This window comes from Pleurodeles waltl, chromosome 4_1, assembly GCF_031143425.1.
Source record: "Pleurodeles waltl isolate 20211129_DDA chromosome 4_1, aPleWal1.hap1.20221129, whole genome shotgun sequence".
NCBI classification, from domain to species: domain Eukaryota; kingdom Metazoa; phylum Chordata; class Amphibia; order Caudata; family Salamandridae; genus Pleurodeles; species Pleurodeles waltl.
In genome coordinates, this window is record NC_090442.1 from 778,206,416 (window position 1) to 778,225,388 (window position 18,973).

Sequence of the window (18,973 nt, forward strand, 5' to 3'; positions counted from 1 at the left end):
TAAAAGCCTTGATAAAGTTAATCTTTGTGTCTTCTCTTTTGTTTGTATTTAATCAAGAAGTGACTTAATTCCCATGACACTCTTCACCCACCTTCCTCTACCTATTGCCTCTTCACGGACGGCAGCCAATCCATGCGCGACCCCTCTCGACAACTGACCTATCTCAGCGCGGCACCACTGACGTCACACTGCAGCTGACAAAGTCTTGCGGCTCGTCCGCCCCTCACTGGATTCACACCAAACTAATGCGAAAATTACTGCGAGCACCTTAACAACAACAACACAACTTTGCCGGTTTACTACAGGAAGGGTAACACATTTGCTTCAGAACTTTACAGAGATTTCACTTGAAGCCTCAGCCGCTACTCTCTCCTTCTCAGTTCCCGCACCCGCAAGCAGAATTCGACCCGCAAATCCCACTCTCGACTTGTCAATGGTTTGCTCTAGTGCACTTTAGAACTTGCCAAGTCTCCATCGAAGGTTTCATACATACAATTGACTCAAACTTGACTTGTCAACCATGCCCGATTTACCTAATTAAACCGCACAAATTACAACATAAACCCAAGTGTCTCCTTCACTTGTCAACATACTCCGGAGTCTTAGACCACGACGGGTCCGTACATGAACCAGCCACGTGGATAATTTTGAGCACAAAGCGCCACACTCATATGAAGTACGCCGACTTCCCTACTCTCATACTGTGGAGTACGCCCACTCCTACTAAAACAACATTTACCTGACCTAAATACACACAAACTTCACAAATCACCTGCGAAATGCATAAGCTGAGCAAGCGCAAATCCTACACCACACATGCTATGATGCCGAGAACATTCCCAACTCACTTAGGCAGGCTCCGAGATCCCGGGAAAGTCATGGTGAATTTAGAAACACATCATACCTCCAATTTTCATTATCTCAGAAAAACAAATTAAACAATAATACTCCGTCCTAGGGCCCCCAAAGGGCCAAACCGTTGCTCTGCTACCAGAACTTTTAATGCGTCCCTTTATGATAATTTATTACACATCAGGACTAATTTTAGGCCAATTAATCTTTTGACCCAGTTGAGAGACACCTTAGGACGAGATAGCTAATCAATATGTCAATCAATACATCAATAATGTCATCAATATTTATCACAACAATACATTTCACTTTAGTCAAAGTCATTAATCAGTTCAAGATTCTACCATGACCTTGCAGCCATGAATAACCACACCAGTTTAGTAGAATTTTTTGGCTTTTATTCCCTATTCATTACAAATCTAAGAGCAGATGCGTTAATCTCAAAACCAAGAAACATAATAGCATAGTCACGATATGGCAACTTTGTAAGATTTCATTAAGGTGAAAATCACAAACATCAAAACATAACACGGCGTGAACATAGGTCAATTTAGCAGAGTGTCAATAACGCGTCAGTTCAACAAAGCATAACTTTAGCCGTTTGTCTATTTGCGTCAGTTTAGTGAACACCTGTCCTGACTACTGATTAGCATTGGCATGTTGGGCTTCATGCAAAACAATTTAGAACACCAATTTGGAAAAACATGTAACTATGGTCTCTGTCAAAAGTAAGCAGTTGGTACCTAGAAAGGAAAAGCAAACAGACATCACAATTGCATTGCCATAATTACCCGCCAAAGTTTAGGTCAGCGCACAGGTTCAGTTCTTCATCTTCAGGACATCAGTCAAATCGCCATCAGTCAGGACTCAGCTCCGGGGCAAAAAGGCACTTCCCTCATAAGGAGGTAAAGTGTAAAATGAACAAATCTAAGGGCAAGGATGGTTTTAAGTAAACCAACAAGTCACCAAACAGAGTGACAGAGTTTCTGGATAAAATCAATAGCATTCCCTAACCCACCTCTAAATGGCTCCCCGTGTCATGGGTTTTTATCCCTTTTTCGTTGTACATTGCCCAAAAATTCTATTGGACATTTGTTATACCCCACTATCTGTAACCTATCAGGAAACACATTGTGTCACCTAAGTTTCACCCCATATTATTTTACAAGTCTTTGATTGGTTCCCCTATTCGATGTCTTCAGAGGTGGCACGTCCGGTATGATTTCATCTTTCTGTAATTCTTTGCACATCTTTTGGTCAGTAGCTTTATTGTCTTCACCGGTTTGAATGATCTTGTACATTACATTAATCTACACTGTTTCATTTTGTTTTAATATCATCCTACAAGCAATGGAAAAATTCATGGGAACGGATCTAGCATGGTTACATTTGTCTTCTAGTTTGTAGAAAAATAAAGGTCATGTCCTTTTGTGAGTCAGCAAACTGCAAGATAGGAAAAAATACATTTAATATGAGAGCGAAGCAGCTAAGCTTCGGCTCATGCTAACTTAAGGCCTATAAGGATTTCAGCACAAATTCAATGATATAATTATTAATAATTAGTATAAACTTAATCAACATAATAGTAATACATAAACATTTTAGTCATCATTATTAGTCCACGTATACTTTGGCGGCCACTCCCCGTGGTCACATTTCAGGTGCACATTTAAGCAAAATTATTATTGCGATTTCTATGCGGCATTATCACACATTAATTCATAAGCATTTGATGTTAATATAGATTATATAAACTACGCTCTCTCAATGGTTATGGTGTGATTTTGGAAGGTGCGCTATGCCGCCATTCTGGATGCTTTAAAAATACAATTACAATCTTTATCATTCGGAATGCGTGCTGTCAGGGCCCTGGGAGAAGCCCTGGTGGAGGCTGTGTCGTAAGAGCCCTGTGAGCTTTCTCAACAGTAAACATGTTAGATATGTCTTCAAGCCTGAGTTCCCAGCAAATTCAGTTTCACAGAAAGCATATTACACTGTCCCCTCCCGCTGGCTCAGGAAACAAAAAAAACAAAAAAACATTGTTGTTACGGATGTAGTTTTAAGGATCTTCCGCTGACATCTAAAATCCTCGTTCTCACAGCCCTGCACCACATTGCCCAAGGCGCAGCGACTCGCGGCCCCTGTAGGCACTCACAGCCAGCTGGTCTTCCACTCATTCCTCCATTCTCAATCGGCATTCTTCAAACAGCCGAGAGGCGAGGAAAGGTCTTCACTCCCCAAACTCTGTCACCGCTACAGAAGGATGCCTGAATGACGATGAGGATCAATCACAGCCGCTCTCTAGCCCAGGGCCAGGCACAAACAAGTCCCACAGTAATTCAGAGTTTCTGCATTCCCTGCTAGAGGCCTGCAGGTCGCACTCTCTCCACAGGCAGTCTCACGCCAGGCCAGCTATGGATCGTCACTGGGGCAGTGCAGCTCACCCTCTCAATATGGCCATGAAACTTCCATATGTGGCCTGTGCCGTACGCTGGCATTCTGGGCCTCCAGTGAGCACCGCATGATCACACTGGGAGAGCTCAGGTCAGGGGCATCTGTTTAGGTTGACCTACTCATTATCAGTCGAGTGCTTTCTCAGGATTGCAGAGGATTAAATGTGGGGCGATCACATTGATCAGCTTTCACGTCCGATTTGCTATCTTGCGTGGCCACTCTCCCGCAAGTGGCTCCTTCTACTTTTGTGCAACACATGTTTTTATTTTCAAGGTAGGGTAATGAATGTTTTCCCTCAGAAGAAAGAGAGAAAATTCCTTTATCAGCCCCAGCATGAATAATTTCTCTTCTGAGGTGTAATTCATTAATTTTCTGGATGCACAAAATTCATGAGGATTTCTTTCTGCAATGGGGCACACAGATAAGCGAATGGGTGAAGCACAAAGACCAGGAGCCAGCTTGAGGCCACCTTAATCATTTTTACACAAGTTGTGAAAAAACCTTTTAATTTTGGGGTGAAAAATTTATAAAATGGTATCAAATAATTTTGAGACATAAATCCCCCAAGTCTGTGTTTTAAAACAGGCTACTGTAGTCTATTTAAACAAAAACAAATAAGAATAATAAGGTTGTGCTCTTTCCTGATTTAAGGTAATTTGCTAGCTCGTGGTGATTTCAATGGTGGTTTGTGACCACACAGTCCAAGCTTATCATCCAGCAATCTGTCCTGTGATTCAATCTCCCCTCACCTCCTGCTAACCAGAGACCAGAGAGGAACAAGCAGGGCGGAACAATGTACAAAGACATCCAACATAGCCCCAGCATGCTGCATGGCAACCTGTTTGGAAAAATTCCTCCACTCTCTTGAAGCACAACTAACAACCGTGATCTTGGTTCTTAAGAAAATACATGATGGTGGCATGGTTCACGGGATTTGGTACAAAGGAGGAGGTAATCGAGGAAAATAAGATTACAAAACAGCTACAACAGTACAAGGAAAACAATCCTTTATTTGTGATCACCAATATGGTTTCAGGCCAGTAGAGGGCACGACATTCATCATGAACATTACAGAAGATCTTCTATAGCAAAACAGTGACCTAGAGGTGAGGGAGGTTCTGCAGAGAATACAGTCTTTTTATTATGCTCAATAAACGGATATTTGAACAGTTAGTTATAAGAAGTCAACAGTATTTTAATTGGTATTATAACAATGACGAAACTGTATAAACAAATAGGTCATCCAAGATATGGTGACGTGATTGGTGCTTAGTGACAAAGTGAGTACAGAGTGTGCTTTGGTGAAATAAGAAACATTGAGTAATACAATTCTAGTTTGAAAACAAAGACTCTTCCTCAGAGTTCAGGCTTCAATTTTAACATTTGTTTGTACAGCCATTCCATAAAAACGTGGCACTGAATTTGCATGCCCTTCACCCACACCAGAAGTAGAGGAAAAAGGCTGCCTGCCAACCACCCATGATTAGGACTGCCTCCCATCAAGTGATCACCCACTATTAACCAGAACGGTTAGTCCCTAGGAGAACAAAACAGGGCACATATTTTGCTCTTAGGGACAACACAACTCCTTTTAAAGCTTGGTAATGTAAGGTTGAGGGCAGAATTTGACTTCTGCTCCCTCCCTTTACACACCATTCTGAATAGATGATGCATTGTAAGGTGAATCTATTACAGTTTTGAATTGCCATCATATGTCAGTACCACAATATACAGATGTGTGATTTGGGAAGTTAGGAGCATATTCCAAACTAAGACAGGGCATTTTATTTTTATTGTGCGGTGTGTGGAAGTTAATTCCAGTGCTATTGTGTGAAATTTTCTGCCCACTACCACGGTGGGCAAAGACCCACAAATCAAGAACTATCTAGTTTGGGAAGTTCGCAGGGCTGTCCATAGCAAAACAAGATCCGACTAGACCCACATGAACCTTGCTTTGCAAGTGAGAACTACACAAAGTGCACAACTATACAATCCATGTATTTCTCATATTTACCTCTGCATTATTTGGAGCTTAATTTCACTTTGCAGGCAAATAAACAAGAACGGGTGTATATTACTGTTATGTGGTTTGTGAAATAGTTTAGCCCACTCTTTCTGAGACACCAGCACCCAATCTTCAGATATTTTTCAAACCTACTGGATAATGGTATCAGTATGACATAAGGTGCGCACAGGGCATAAGCTCCAATCATGTAATTCAATCACATCATGACTGTTCTTTCCCCAACATAAAAAATCTGTAGCGACAAATGTAATGATGCGTCCCATCCCCACATCATGTAATATCTCATGTACCTAATCATTACAAAAATGCGATCTGCTGAGTAAGTGCAGATGACGTTATGAACCAAGCTTCTGATAAACTGCTAAACTAAAAATATGACTTTGCTCCTGGGTCACCACCAATCTTACCTAACTGCTTGCCCATTTCAGGGACTCAGCACTTTTTTACAGCCTCACCCACCTTCAGCCTGGCTGAGCAGTCCTCCCATTCAACGCTCTACCCGAGTAATCTGCTCCAGTGGGCCTACACTCTCATTGTCCTCAGCCAATTACTTGTACATTTCATTAGGCACACTGGGCAACAACATACCTTGTGTGAAGAAGTGGGCTTTGTATTTGCCATAGCGCACAGCAAAGACCCCTTGTGCCTTCTCTGGAGATGCCGGGTAGAAGAACATTGATTTCCTCTTACTCTGTAGAAACAAGGCATAGCACAGGCATTGTTAACGCAAAGCAGAGCAGCACCACTAACAATATGGAGACGGACATGGCAACAATACTGGAAATACAGCTAGGAGTTCCAGTAAGAGAAAACTGTACGTGTACATTTCCAACATGTCTAGCTAGAGAGAAAGGTGGAAAAAACGCAAGCTGCTCAGACAGCATGCATGGCACATTGTTGTTGCAGTCTTTCATGTTGGTTGTTGGCACAATGAGCAAATATTTTGTCAAAGCAACGATTTTGTGAGAAAATGGAATTCTGTCATTTCCCCGCTGACTTTGATTGCGGCCTGGGGACTGTTTAAGGAAGAATATGTTAAGATCTAAGGAAAGGCTGCGAGGTTCTGTACAAAACAGGGGATTTCCCTCTAACACAAGTACATGTGGGGTACCTGTGCAGGTTGTCTCGGCTGTGCGAATACCTGGCTGGTTGTTGCTGCAATCTTACATCCTCTCTGCAGCCCTGTGTTGTTGCTGATGCACTCCCCCATGCCCTAGGAGCCCCTGTGATGTATCAACACCCAGTGCACTTTTTCGGGGAGCAACATCGAACAGCATTGCTTGCCTTGGAGACTGCATGGAAAACTGCAGCAAGAATAATTACAGAAAGTAAGAGATCTGAGCTTTATCAGTGGAAAACAAACACGTTTTTATCTCACTTGTATCTCTAGGTTCTGGATCTCTGCTCTAGTGAGACCCCTTAATGGAGTTTCGTCAATGATAATTCTTGAAAAGGGTTTTCAGCTGCAACATCAAGTGCCCACATTTCAAAATAAGATCAGTTACAATGGGCAGGTGGGTGAAGAGGCTCCGAGTAGGCTGCACATGACCCATGTACACATCACTGTGCACACGCAAAGGTTGGAAAGGAAGACTGTTGTCTGACTCAGCTTGTCATCTTTGCACAGGTATCACTGTGGTAGATGAGATCCAGCCTGACTTGTCAGTATTTAATTAGAAACGAACAGGATAGTACACCATTATTTTTTGGGTTGCCTATATCTACTGTGCTTTCACTTCGTGTAGGTTATATGTTCACTGCAATTTTGGATTGAAACATGGTAGAAGGATAAGAATCAATGCCTTGAATACATTTTACTGGGCCCAAAATATAGATGTAGGATTATTTTTTACTACAGCTGGATTACCTAAACGTAGGTATATTTCTCTCACACAGTCTAATTAAATTATCTCTTTGAGCAGCCTGGGTGACAGTTAAATACCGAGCTTAGCCACCAGGCAGCTTAATGGCCCCTGTGGACATTAGGCCTATTCCAGAGAGACTCCTGCTGGTGGAGTCAGGCAGGTATGAGCTGATCACCAGCAACTACCTGTTAATTAAGATAAGGGAAGCTACTAGCTCGAAGAATGGGAAGGGCACACTTCCGTCACTACTGCCCAGGAGCAGACCTCTTTGAACATTTTTGAGAAAGAAGAACAGACCTGCAAGGTCCGAGAATGACATGCACTGATTTTGGAGAGAACTAGCATCTTGTAATTTACCCAGAAGACTGTGTGCGCTTGAGAAAGGCAGTGGGGCCGTTTCTTGAGTGGTAATAAAATGTGCAGGGATGATGTGACACCATTCGATTAGGTACACCCCTCATCAATTGTGGAGCACTCCTCCTCTCTGCCTATGGAAAGGGAAGGAGACCAGATAATGAGTCTGGGAAGGAAGGAGGATGAACCGGCGACATTATGACCCTGGTCAGGAACCCTCAGGTGCCTGTTTAGTATTCTTGCACTCTTCTGGACTCTTTGCTGGCACCAGTTTCTGTCTCCCTCCAAGGCCTAACGGAAAGTGGAACTGCTCTGCGCTTCGTGGCCAGTCACAGTAAAGAGGCTGTGCAACTGGGCGGTTCAGGAGTGCAGGCAGAGGCAATGGCATTCTGTGAAGGGCATGTGGGGTGCTCCTGATGGAGAGCCCTAGGCCAGGGGCCCAACAGGGCTGGGCAGGTGAGCGAGCTCACAGCCCTTATAGCTAAGCTGCTATTTTGCCACGAGAAGAAAACAGTGGTGTCAGAGGCTGTGAGGGTCTACAAGAAAATGTTAGGCCAAAAGCCATACAGCTGCTGACATCTGTGACTACACATTGTAGATGTATAAAAAAGTGATGCTGGAATGCTTGAATTAATCTCAGCCACTGTTAATTACTCTGGGCTACATCCCAGTCCATCATTATTGTGGACACCATACCACCTCAGTTTGGTTCCAGCCATATGCAAATCAGTCCTCACCCTACTCCACTTAAACCAGTCCAGCCTCAACTGACAAACCAGGGCCTCCCTTAACCAGAATACAAGCAACCCAGGACTGGTTTTGCCATAGGAACAAGCAGGCAGATGAGAATCCCAGGTACCATGAAGCAAGAAAGTAGCTGCACCAGAGTGAGTTATGTGTGTGCCAAATCAGCAGAGACACTTGCAGAGCATGTCCCACACCAGGGTCATGGTTTCTTTTATGAGGAATTACGATGCAAGTGAAGCAAAAGAAGCGAAGCAAAGGTTGATCCCAAGGTTGCCAGGCAACCTTCAAGCACGTCACAGGCTTTTGTCCACAGGTTCACATGAATCAATAATTAACCTAGCTAAAAGTTATGGAGGTTTCTTTAGGGGACTACTTCATGTGAAAAAACACTTTTCTAAGGTCTGGCCATATGTAATCTTTATATCTTCAGAGACAGGATTCATGCAAATGTACATATGCTAGGTCAACCTGTATAACCAGCTGGTCTCACCATATAATAGAACCTATGGCCAATTCAATGTTAAAGTCTATGACCATGGTTTATTTCTAATGAAAACCTCTTGTAGAAGCCTGCAGCCAGTTCCATGTTCATTGCACTAACTATGCTAAAGCCAGTAGCCTTGTATTACACATTCGGATAAGTCCTGTTAAAAGCAGTAGACCTTTTGTTAGAAATGGGGTCTAAGGTTGGCAGTCAGTAAGCACTCTGACCAGGCAGGGGCCCTTGCTCTAGTCAGGGTAAGGGGGTTACACTCCTAAGACAACCCCTGCTCTTCCCCTTGGTAGCCTGGCACAAGCAGTCAGGCTTAGCTCAAAGGCAATGTGTAAAGCATTTGTACCAACACACAGTAATACAGTGAAAACACTACATAATGGACACCACAAAGGTTTAGAAAAATAGGCAATATTTAGCTAAATCAAACAAGACCAAAACGACAAAAATCCAACATACACAAGTCAAGATACACATTTTCAAAAGAATAGATTCTTAATCTATAGAAAACAATGGAAACGTTGATTTTATCTGGTTTACATCAAAAATAAAGGTGCACGGGTAAGCGTGCACCGAAAAAGTAAGCAATGCGCTGATTCCTTACACGCAAATTAGGTTGTGCGTCGTTTCCTCTTCGATCGGGTAGGCGATGCGTCATTTTTCTCTCCCGCAAGAGAGCGATGCGTCCATTTCTGGACGGGCACCTCGGATCCGTGCGGACTTGCTTTGATTTTTGACACCAGCAATGATGTGTGAGAAATCCGGCTGCATGGTGTTGGAAAACCGCAGTGCGTGGGGTTTGCATTCTCAGCAGCCACAAGCGGGTGGTGCATAGTTTTTCAGCCGCAATGCAGGTGCTCCTTTGAAATTTTCCCCGCACAGTGTTCTACGCGTGGATTTCAGTCCTTGTTCTGCCAAATTCACCTTTCAAGGGCCCAGGAAATGGATAAGGCACCACTTGGCAGGGCAGGAGTCTTAGCAGAGTGTGCAGGTGCTGGCAGAGGAAGTCTTTGGTGGCCCTGAGACGTCAAAACAGGAGGCAAGCTCAGTCCAAGCTCTTGGAGATTCTTCACAAGCAGGAATATATCACAAAGTCCAGACTTTGTCCTCTTTCAAGTAGAAGCAGCAACTGCAGGTCAACCCAGCAAAGCACAGTCACAGGCAAAGGGGCAGTACTCTTCCTCGAGCTCTTCAGCTCTTCTCCTTGGCAGATGTTCCTCCTGGTTCCAGAAGTAATCTAAAAATCTGGGGGTTTGGGTCCACTAGTTATACCCCTTTCTGCATTTGAAGTAGGCAAACTTCAAAGGAAAGTCTGTGTTGTTTACAAGATCCTGCCTTGCCCAGGCCTGGTCCCAGACCCACACCAGGGGGCTGCATTGTTTGAGGGCAGGCACAGCTCATTCAGATGTAAGTGACCACTCCTCCCTCCACTCTAGCTCAGATGCTGCATCAGGATATGTAGGCTACACCCCAGCTCCCTTTGTGTCACCGTCTAGAGGGGATTCACAAACAGCCCAACTGTCAGTCTGACCCAGACAGGGAATACACAAGCAGGCAGAGTCACAGAATGGTTTAAGCAAGAAAATGCCCACTTTCTAAAAGTGGCATTTTCAAACTGACAATTCAAAAAACAACTTTACTAAAAGATGTATTTTTAAATTGTGAGTCCAGAGACACCAAACCCCCTATTTCTATCTGCTCTTAAAGGGAAACTGCAATTAAAAGATATTTAAAGGCAGCCCCTGTGTTAACCTATGAGAGGGATAGGTCTTGCAACAGTGAAAACCGAATTTGGCAGTATTTCACTGTTACATGTCCTACCTTTACCATACACCGCACCTTGCCCAAGGGGCTACCTAGGGCCTACCTTAGGGGTTCCCTACATGTTTAAAAAGGGAAGGTTTGAGCCTGGAAGTGGGTACGCTTGCCAGGTCGAATAGGCAGTTTAAAACTGCACACACAGTCCCTGCAGTAGCAGGTCTAAGCCATGTTTACAGGGCTACTCAGTGCTGCAGCCCCACTAGTGGCATTTGATTTACAGGCCCTGGGCATCTCTAGTGCATTTTACTAGGAACTCACTATTAAATCAAATATGCCAATCATGGAAAAGCCAATTACACATACAATTTACACAGGGAGCACTTGCACTTTAGCACTGGTTAGCAGTGGTAAAGTGCCCAGAGTACCAAAACAGCAAAAACAGAGTCCAGCTCACAGTCAAAACATAGGAAGCAGAGGCAAAAAAGAGACAGGAGACTACGCCAAGGATGCCAGGTCTAACAGCTTTACTTTATATCGTTAACAACTGAAAAAGTGTGTAGGCTTAAGTTTTTTATTGCAACAAAATATATTTTGAAGGGGTGGTCCTAATGCCCATTTTCTAGCATGTAGTCTACAACTTCATGGACAGCGCTTCACTGATACGAGGTTTACGTTGCTAGTTGCCCCATGTGAAACATTTTATGTGCAGGCGATTTTGACGCTGGTTATTCTGAAAGACTCTTATCAATTTCACTAAAATATTGCATATTTGTAATTCTGTAAATTAAGTAGTAAACTGTAATTGCATAGTAAACACACTAGCTTGACATTCATTTATTGAATGTTACTGGTGTACACTGCTGAGTTTTGAGCTTCCAGCCCGCTGCACCTTCTGTAGTCTGTCTTCAAGAGCACCACTTCACTTTCCTGAGAACCTAGTGCTCAAAGGTAGTTCAGTCTGAGAGTCCATGGTACGGAGGCAATAGGACTCCGGTGTGAAGAGTCCACCTTGATAGAGGTGGGGTCTAGGAACCTTAGATGGCTCTGGTACTCCCCAAACCAGATTTCACACATATAAAGTGAGAGAGCCTTGATGAATACTAGAGGAACACATACTACAAGGGAGGAAGGCACATCAGGTATGATAATGTTCAAGATTCTGATGCTGTGGGTCATTTAAATAGGGAATGACTTACCTGCCTGTCTTTCAAGAGCACATCAGTAATATCATATCCATCCAAGGTGACATTGGGTTTAGGTGCTCCAGTCAGCGTAACAATGGTTGGCAGGAGATCCAAAACACTGGCCAGCTCATGGGTCACCCCTGGGGATAATGAAGTAGAACATTCAGTTAGAGGCAAGCCCTTTAGTTTGTGTACTTGGAGATCCTTTGCAAGTTTATATCCAGGACATCTCCTCTCTGAACTCAGTCAGATGACACTACTATCAAAAAATATTCAATTGGAGCCCAAAGAGTTTCTTGTTTGGAAGCAGCTGACTATCAAATGTCTATACCGTCACTTTCTACAAGGATTAACACTTTTTACATTACGGCTCAGAGCTCATAGCTACTCAACTAAGATCCCTTCATCGTGCACACAACAGATTTAACTGGACTTGGGAAGACTGCTAAAGGGTCAGATATAATTTCAGTCTCTTGGCCTGCCCTTACCCCTATCCCTCAGACGTGTTCTCTGTTACACTTCAATGCTATACCTCAATAGATGTGCCATAGTCCCTATATTACAGAACACCCTCAAACGGTCCACCCTCTTTACTTATCACCTTCATGATACTGGGAATTAATAAGACAATACATTTTATCTAGATATAGCATTCCTGGCCAAGAGGCAATGGTAGGCCTTTCATCCCATCTGTAAATGAGATTCCCTGTACATACATTGTTAGACTTTACTGTACCTGGAAATATCTTTCCCAGCAAAAGATGGTTGACTTTCCAAAAGAAACCAATATACAGAACTGCACAGAACTGTAACTGATTAAAAGGGAAAGTTGAGCCTATTCAATTTCGCACTTAAATAGCAATCCTTGCCTCGTAGAAAACTCTGATTAGGGAATTACACTTTACGTTTGTACAGGTATCAGTACTGTCCAAAGGCAGGCTCCTCACTGTCCAGATTGCTGCTTCCTTCATGCAACAGAATTCTATATATGATATCATATGGTGCTGTACCTGGAGCTATGCGTCCTGGCCAATGGGCAATGGCAGGCTCTCTCATTCCACCATCATAGGTCGTCCCCTTACCACACTTCAGCAGCCCAGAGCTTCCACCCCGGAACTTGCGCATTGTTTCAGGGCTTGAGTGAGAAAAAAAAAAAAAAAAAGATTTATTGAGCAGTCCCAAACCCAAACAGACTTTTTTACAGTTATGTTTAAAAATGTACTTATGAAATGCTGCACGTCTCAATGTGGTATGCTTCAGCAGGCAACATTAAAACATGCAGCAGGAAAGTTGTGGCAAGAAAATTTGAGTTTCTAGCTGGTAAACTTTTAGAGAAGCTTTAGAACAATAACATCTTGAGGCATTTCCTAATTGTTAGAAATTGGGTTTTTGGTTGGCAGTCAGGTTGCCCTCTGTACAAGCAAGAACCCTCACTCTAGTCAGGGTAAGTCAAACACAATCCAAATTATCCTGTGCCCACCCTCTGGTAGCTTAGCACAAGCAGTCAGGCTTAACTTAGAAGGCAATGTGTAAAGTATTTGTGCAATAAATCATACAATAACACCATATAACACCACAAAAATACACCACGCAGTGTTTAGAAAAATATAGAATATTTATCTGGATATTTGTAGGTCAACACAATAAAAGATGCAAGAAGAATTTGTAGGAATATCACTGAAAAGTGATATAAAGTGTCTTAAGTCTTTAAAAAGCAAACAAAGTCTCTTTCAAGCACAAAGTACCTGGTTTGGAGTGAAAAATCTCCGCAGAGGGCCGCAGGGGAGGAGAGGCGTGGAAAAATGGTGTGTGCATCGGTTTCGCCCCTTCACCCACGGACTTGCGTCGTTATTTTTCACACAGGGAGACGTGCGTCGTACTGCGGGAAGAAAAATGGTGTGTGCCTCGCTTTCGCCCCTTCACACACGGACTTGCGTCATTATTTTTCACTCAGGGAAGACGTGCGTCGTTTTCCAGCAAGCGGGCCGACTCCTATGGTTCGCGGGATTACCAGATGTCCCAGGGTCTGTGCATGGATTCCTCGGCTTGTTATCCGGCTGCGCGTTGTTGCGGGAGGCCGTGCTTGGAATTTTCTTTCTCACGGCAGGCGTTGTGTCGATTTCCTCTCTGGAAACCAGGCGGTGTTGTCCATGCGAGGCCATGCGTCGAAGTTCCGGTTGCCCCATAGGCGTCGCGTCGGGCAGCGTCGGCGTGCGGCGATTTTCTCACCGCGGAGCAAGCTGTGCGTCAAATTTTTCAGCGCACGAGGAGTCAAAATGAAGAAGAGAAGTCTTTTTGGTCCTGAGACTTCAGGGAAAAGGAGGCAAGCTCTATCCAAGCCATTGGAGAGCACTTTGGCAACCAGACAAGAGTTCAGCAAGGCAGCAGGCCAACAGCAAAGCAGCAGTCCTTTGTAGAAAGCAGACAGGTGAGTCCTTGTAGCAGCCAGGCAGTTATTCTTGGCAGGATGCAGGTTCTGGTTCAGGTTTCTTCTCCAGCAAGTGTCTGAGGTGGTAGGGCAGAGGCCCTGTTTTATACCCAAATGTGCCTTTGAAGTGGGGGAGACTTCAAAGAGTGGCTTAGAAGTGCACCAGGTCCCCTTTCAGTTCAATCTTGTCTGCCAGGGTCCCAGTAGGGGGTGTGGCAGTCCTTTGTGTCAGAGCAGGCCCTCCACCCTCCCAGCCCAGGAAGACCCATTCAAAATGCAGATGTATGCAAGTGAGGCTGAATACCCTTTGTTTGGGGTGTGTCTGAGTGAATGCACAAGGAGCTGTCAACTAAACCTAGCCAGACGTGGATTGTAAGGCACAGAAAGATTTAAGTGCAGAGAAATGCTCACTTTCTAAAAGTGGCATTTCTAAAATAGTAATATTACATCCAACCTCACCAGTCATTAGGATTTTGTATTACCATTCTGGCCATCCTAAATATGACCTTCCTACTCCCTTTAGATCAGCAGCTGCCACTTCAACAATGTGTGAGGGCAGCCCCAATGTTAACCTATGAAGGGAGCAGGCCTCACAGTAGTGCAAAAACGATTTCAGGAGTTTTACACTACCAGGACATGTAACTACACAGTACATGTCCTGCCTTTTACCCACACTGCACCCTGCTCTAGGGGTTAGCTAGGGCACACATTAGAGGTGACTTAAGTGTAGAAAAAGGGGAGCTTGAGGCTTGGCAAGTACTTTTAAATGCCAAGTCGAAGTGGCAGTGAAACTGCACACACAGGCCTTGCAATGGCAGGCCTGGGACAAGGTAAAGGGGCTACTTGAGTGGGTGGCACAACCAGTGCTGCAGGCCCATTAGTAGCATTCAATCTACAGGCCCTAGGCACATACAGTGCACATTACTAGGGACTTATAAGTATATTAAATATTCCAATTGGGTATAATCCAAAGTTACCATGTGTAAAGGGAGAGAGCATATGCACTTTAACACTGCTTAGCAGTGGTAAAGTGCGCAGAGTCTAAGAGCCAGCAAAAACAGAGTCAAAAAAGTGGAGGGAGGCAGGCAAAAAGTTAGGGTGACCACCCTAAACCATGTCAGGTCTAACATAATGCTATAAATTGATTTGCTGTTAACCAAGCACCTCCCACTCAGATTCTCCCTGGGACCAACCATCTACCTCTAGCCTCAGAAATGAGCTCTTTGTGACACCAAATCACCCCAAGTGATTGGGTCAATAACAGCAACCTAGTCATCTTCATACAATAATACAGCACCGTTTCAATGATGAAGATAATGGTTCCTGGAGTAAACACCACTGCATCAGACTGAGAACCACAAACCTTAGAGGCAATCACCGGTTTTCCCTTGTCCCCAGCAACTTTCTACCAACGGAAGCATATTACAGAAACCTATATTTGATCTGAAGTTGCTAGTAGTGAAACGATTACTCCTGTGGCATTGTTGGTGCTCTTACGATTCACAATTACATTTTTTTTTAACATTCAATGCACAATAAGGAGTTCAGTTGGGAAGACCCTTTTATTAGACACTTGATAAAGTGTATTAATCCGGGGAGCCTCCGTCTCTTGCACTGCTCTGGTGAAGCTGTGCTTAGGGATATCCCACCATTTTCATGCCATGGGCATAAAAGGCATTTTGGGACACAGAATAACATAAGCTACCGCACCTTTCGCCAAACACATGGACTAAAATGTGCAGTATGTTTTAGATAATCACACTTGTTGCTGACCAGCCACTGAGATTGCCCAAATTGCCCTCGTCTATCTGGGGTAATAGTGTATTAGATGTCAATAAGGGAGGGTGTAATTCTGGCTACACGATACTGAATTAGACCTTTGTGAAACTAAAATGCTAATTCTTAACTATTGTATCCTGTAACTGCCTTGATTTCTGCTTTATTTTATGCCCCACGAATGAGCCCATTTTTGAGGTGAGAGACGATGAGCCTGGGAACCCAGGATGTGAATGTGGCACAACCAGTTTGCTCACCTGAAACTGTTTACATTGTTACATATCAAGACTGTCTATCATGAGCTGCTCATCCATGCACCCAATTTGTATTCTTTATGAGAAAGTAGTCCTACAACCAGTATTGCAAACAATTTGTGATGGGGTATTTATTTGCATCTTGCCTATTCTTGTGGAGCTTGTCTTCATTACTAGTGTAGGGGAATTCACTTGTTGGTGCATTCTGTGACTCATACTATTAATTTTTGCAATAATTTTTTCAGACTCAACCTAAATGTGAAGCAGAGTTTTTCTTTGACACCTTGCATTGATCTGCTTGAGGAGGCAATGGAACCCCATGCAATATTTCTCTTCGTTTATCGCCCTCTAGTTTCGAATCTATAGCAATGATAGAATGAGGAAACCAAGAAGGCAGAAGTCAAAACGAGAGAGTATTTAGTCAGGTGTGAAGGTGGGGGGGCAGGATATCATCCACCGTTGGTAGAACATACAGATGACGGAGGCAGCAGAGGTAGAAACAAAAATGATATAGAAAAGCAGCCATTGCAATCGTTAGCACCAGCAGTGCTATCACAACTCAGCAGAATAGAAATACAATTGTCTGAAATTCTGGATAGAAGAACGAGTAAGCAGCATGGCTGCTGCTCGTGAAAAGAAAAAGAACAATGTGGAGTTTTAAGTTAGTCCTCAGTAAGTTGGAAGATTTTTTCACCTGATCATTTTGAGTCCCACTAAAAGAGGAGACAATAAGCTGAAGTAGTTACCCTTTCTCTGTTTCCCCATTGGTAGAGGAAAACAATACTCTCTGAAGAAAAGATGGTGAACAGATGTAATTCAAATTAAAAAAATATAAAATACATTTCACCACTGGTCTGGATTCATATTTGATAGTTTAGTAAGACAATCTTAATTTACAAACAGCAAAATATGCAAGAAGGAACTTGTCTTAAATGAACTGGTCTGAGTTTGCCTTTCCAGACACGCATTTAGTTTAAAAGTTTAAAAACGTCATGACAGGAAAAGCAGCTTTAATAAATGTGCCACAATCCATCTTCCTGATTCCTTTTGTGTTCACACGTATTATCGTACTTGGAGGGACCTGCTGCAGCAATTGGGATGCACAAGGGACTCTGTGCCCCATCACTGACTGCGCCCGGACGCGCCAACACGCAACTGGGGAAGAAGGTGGCAGACGTGTGATTCTCTGTTGCAGGATTCTCTGCCATATGCTAGCATGTGTGAGAAATTTAGAAGTATTTCAAAGGGGAAACTAAAACTGTTATCTGACTGTTAGGACCGAATAGAGGGTCAGATGTACCAAAGCATTTTCCCATTGACTCAGAATGGGTAAAACCCTTTGATACATCTGGCCCAGAGAACCTTCGGTCCAATGTATTTAACCAACCAACTATGGAGAGTAAGGGAATAATGGAAACAGGTCATCTGTAAGGGACCAAATAACCCCTGTTACTCTTTGGGTGGTAACTTGAAGGCCGGGGGTAACAGCCCTGGGGTAAGTGCTAACCTTCATCTAAAGTGAACGCCAGGCTTGTGGGCACGTGAAGGTCAAATATATACAAACACTAACCGGCCAATCTATTTCAGCTTGTCCACATCTGGCAATCACTGGTTCATCAAATAAGGCTGCTCAGGGGCCCGACTTTCCTCCTAGTTTGGATATTTTGAGCCTGCCCCCAGCAGCTAACCCTTACGTTCTAATTTTACCAGGGGTTCCTCCCCTTAGATCTGGTCAACAGGAGTCATCGGATCAGCACCGGAATAGGGCTGTTCATTGGTTGAGTAAATAAATATAAACATTGTAATGCCTTGCCTCAATGAGATTATAATGGTGAGGAGGGTGGGCTGCCTTGGCCAAACGAGAAAAAACATTGAGGCGGACTGTGTTGTAATAATCGCTCAGAGGCGTTTGTGTAAGGAACATACTGAAAGCATAAGAATACAACTGTTCAACAGAAACTTAAATCAAAGTTGTTGCTTTATCTCTTGGTTATTTTTATAAAACAATCACCACATCCACTCATGCCTGTGCTGCCCCCAATCAGGTGCCCTATTCTCTTTGCACAAATATGTTTTCCCCACTTTGCAACCTTGAGGATGCAGAATGCCTACAAGGAGGATCACTAATGCCACAGGAATTAATCACCCATAATGACACGTCCTTAACACATTCTACTGCTGCTAATCCTTTGGCTAATCCGCTGAGAATATTTAGTTGGAATATGTCAGTCCTCCAGTCAAAGATTAACATACCCGATTGGTTGAATGTTATTAAGGGCTAAAACATTGTCCGATTTCGGAAACCTGGAACACATTGCCTTCAATAGTTAATGGTTATCTGTGCAATAATGTCCCTGACGTTCCCTCTCACCATGGGCGTGCATCTGGAGGGCTATCTATATGGGTAAACATACCTGTTAGAAATGGGGTTTTTGGTTGGCAGTTAGGTTGCCCTCTGTCCAAGCAAGAACCCTCACTCTAGTCAGGGTAAGTCACACACAATCCAAAATCAGCCTGTGCTCACCCTCCGGTAGCTTGGCACGAGCAGTCAGGCTTAACTTAGAAGGCAATGTGTAAAGCATTTGTGCAATAAATCATACAACACCATAGTATAACACCACAAAAATACACCACACAGTGTTTAGAAAAATATAGAATATTTATCTGGGTACTTGTAGGTCAAAACGATCAAAGTTGCAATACGAATTTGTAAAGATATCACTGAAAAGTGATATTAAGTGTTTTTAAGTCTTTTAAAAAGCAATAAAGTGTCTTTCAA

General features: G+C 43.4%; 1 protein-coding gene across 3 annotated transcripts in view; it reads right to left on the minus strand.

The window, feature by feature from the left end:
- The window catches only part of LOC138288162 (arylsulfatase A-like), a 234,653-nt gene that overhangs the window by 24,666 nt on the left and 191,014 nt on the right, over window positions 1-18,973 (minus strand). For all 3 annotated transcript variants that reach the window (XM_069229471.1, XM_069229470.1, XM_069229469.1), the window contains 3 exons: window positions 12,747-12,871; window positions 11,749-11,876; window positions 5,921-6,023 (listed from right to left, as the gene is read on the minus strand). In XM_069229471.1, the coding sequence (XP_069085572.1) occupies window positions 5,921-6,023; window positions 11,749-11,876; window positions 12,747-12,871 (356 nt within the window). The remainder of the gene's footprint in view (window positions 1-5,920; window positions 6,024-11,748; window positions 11,877-12,746; window positions 12,872-18,973) is intronic.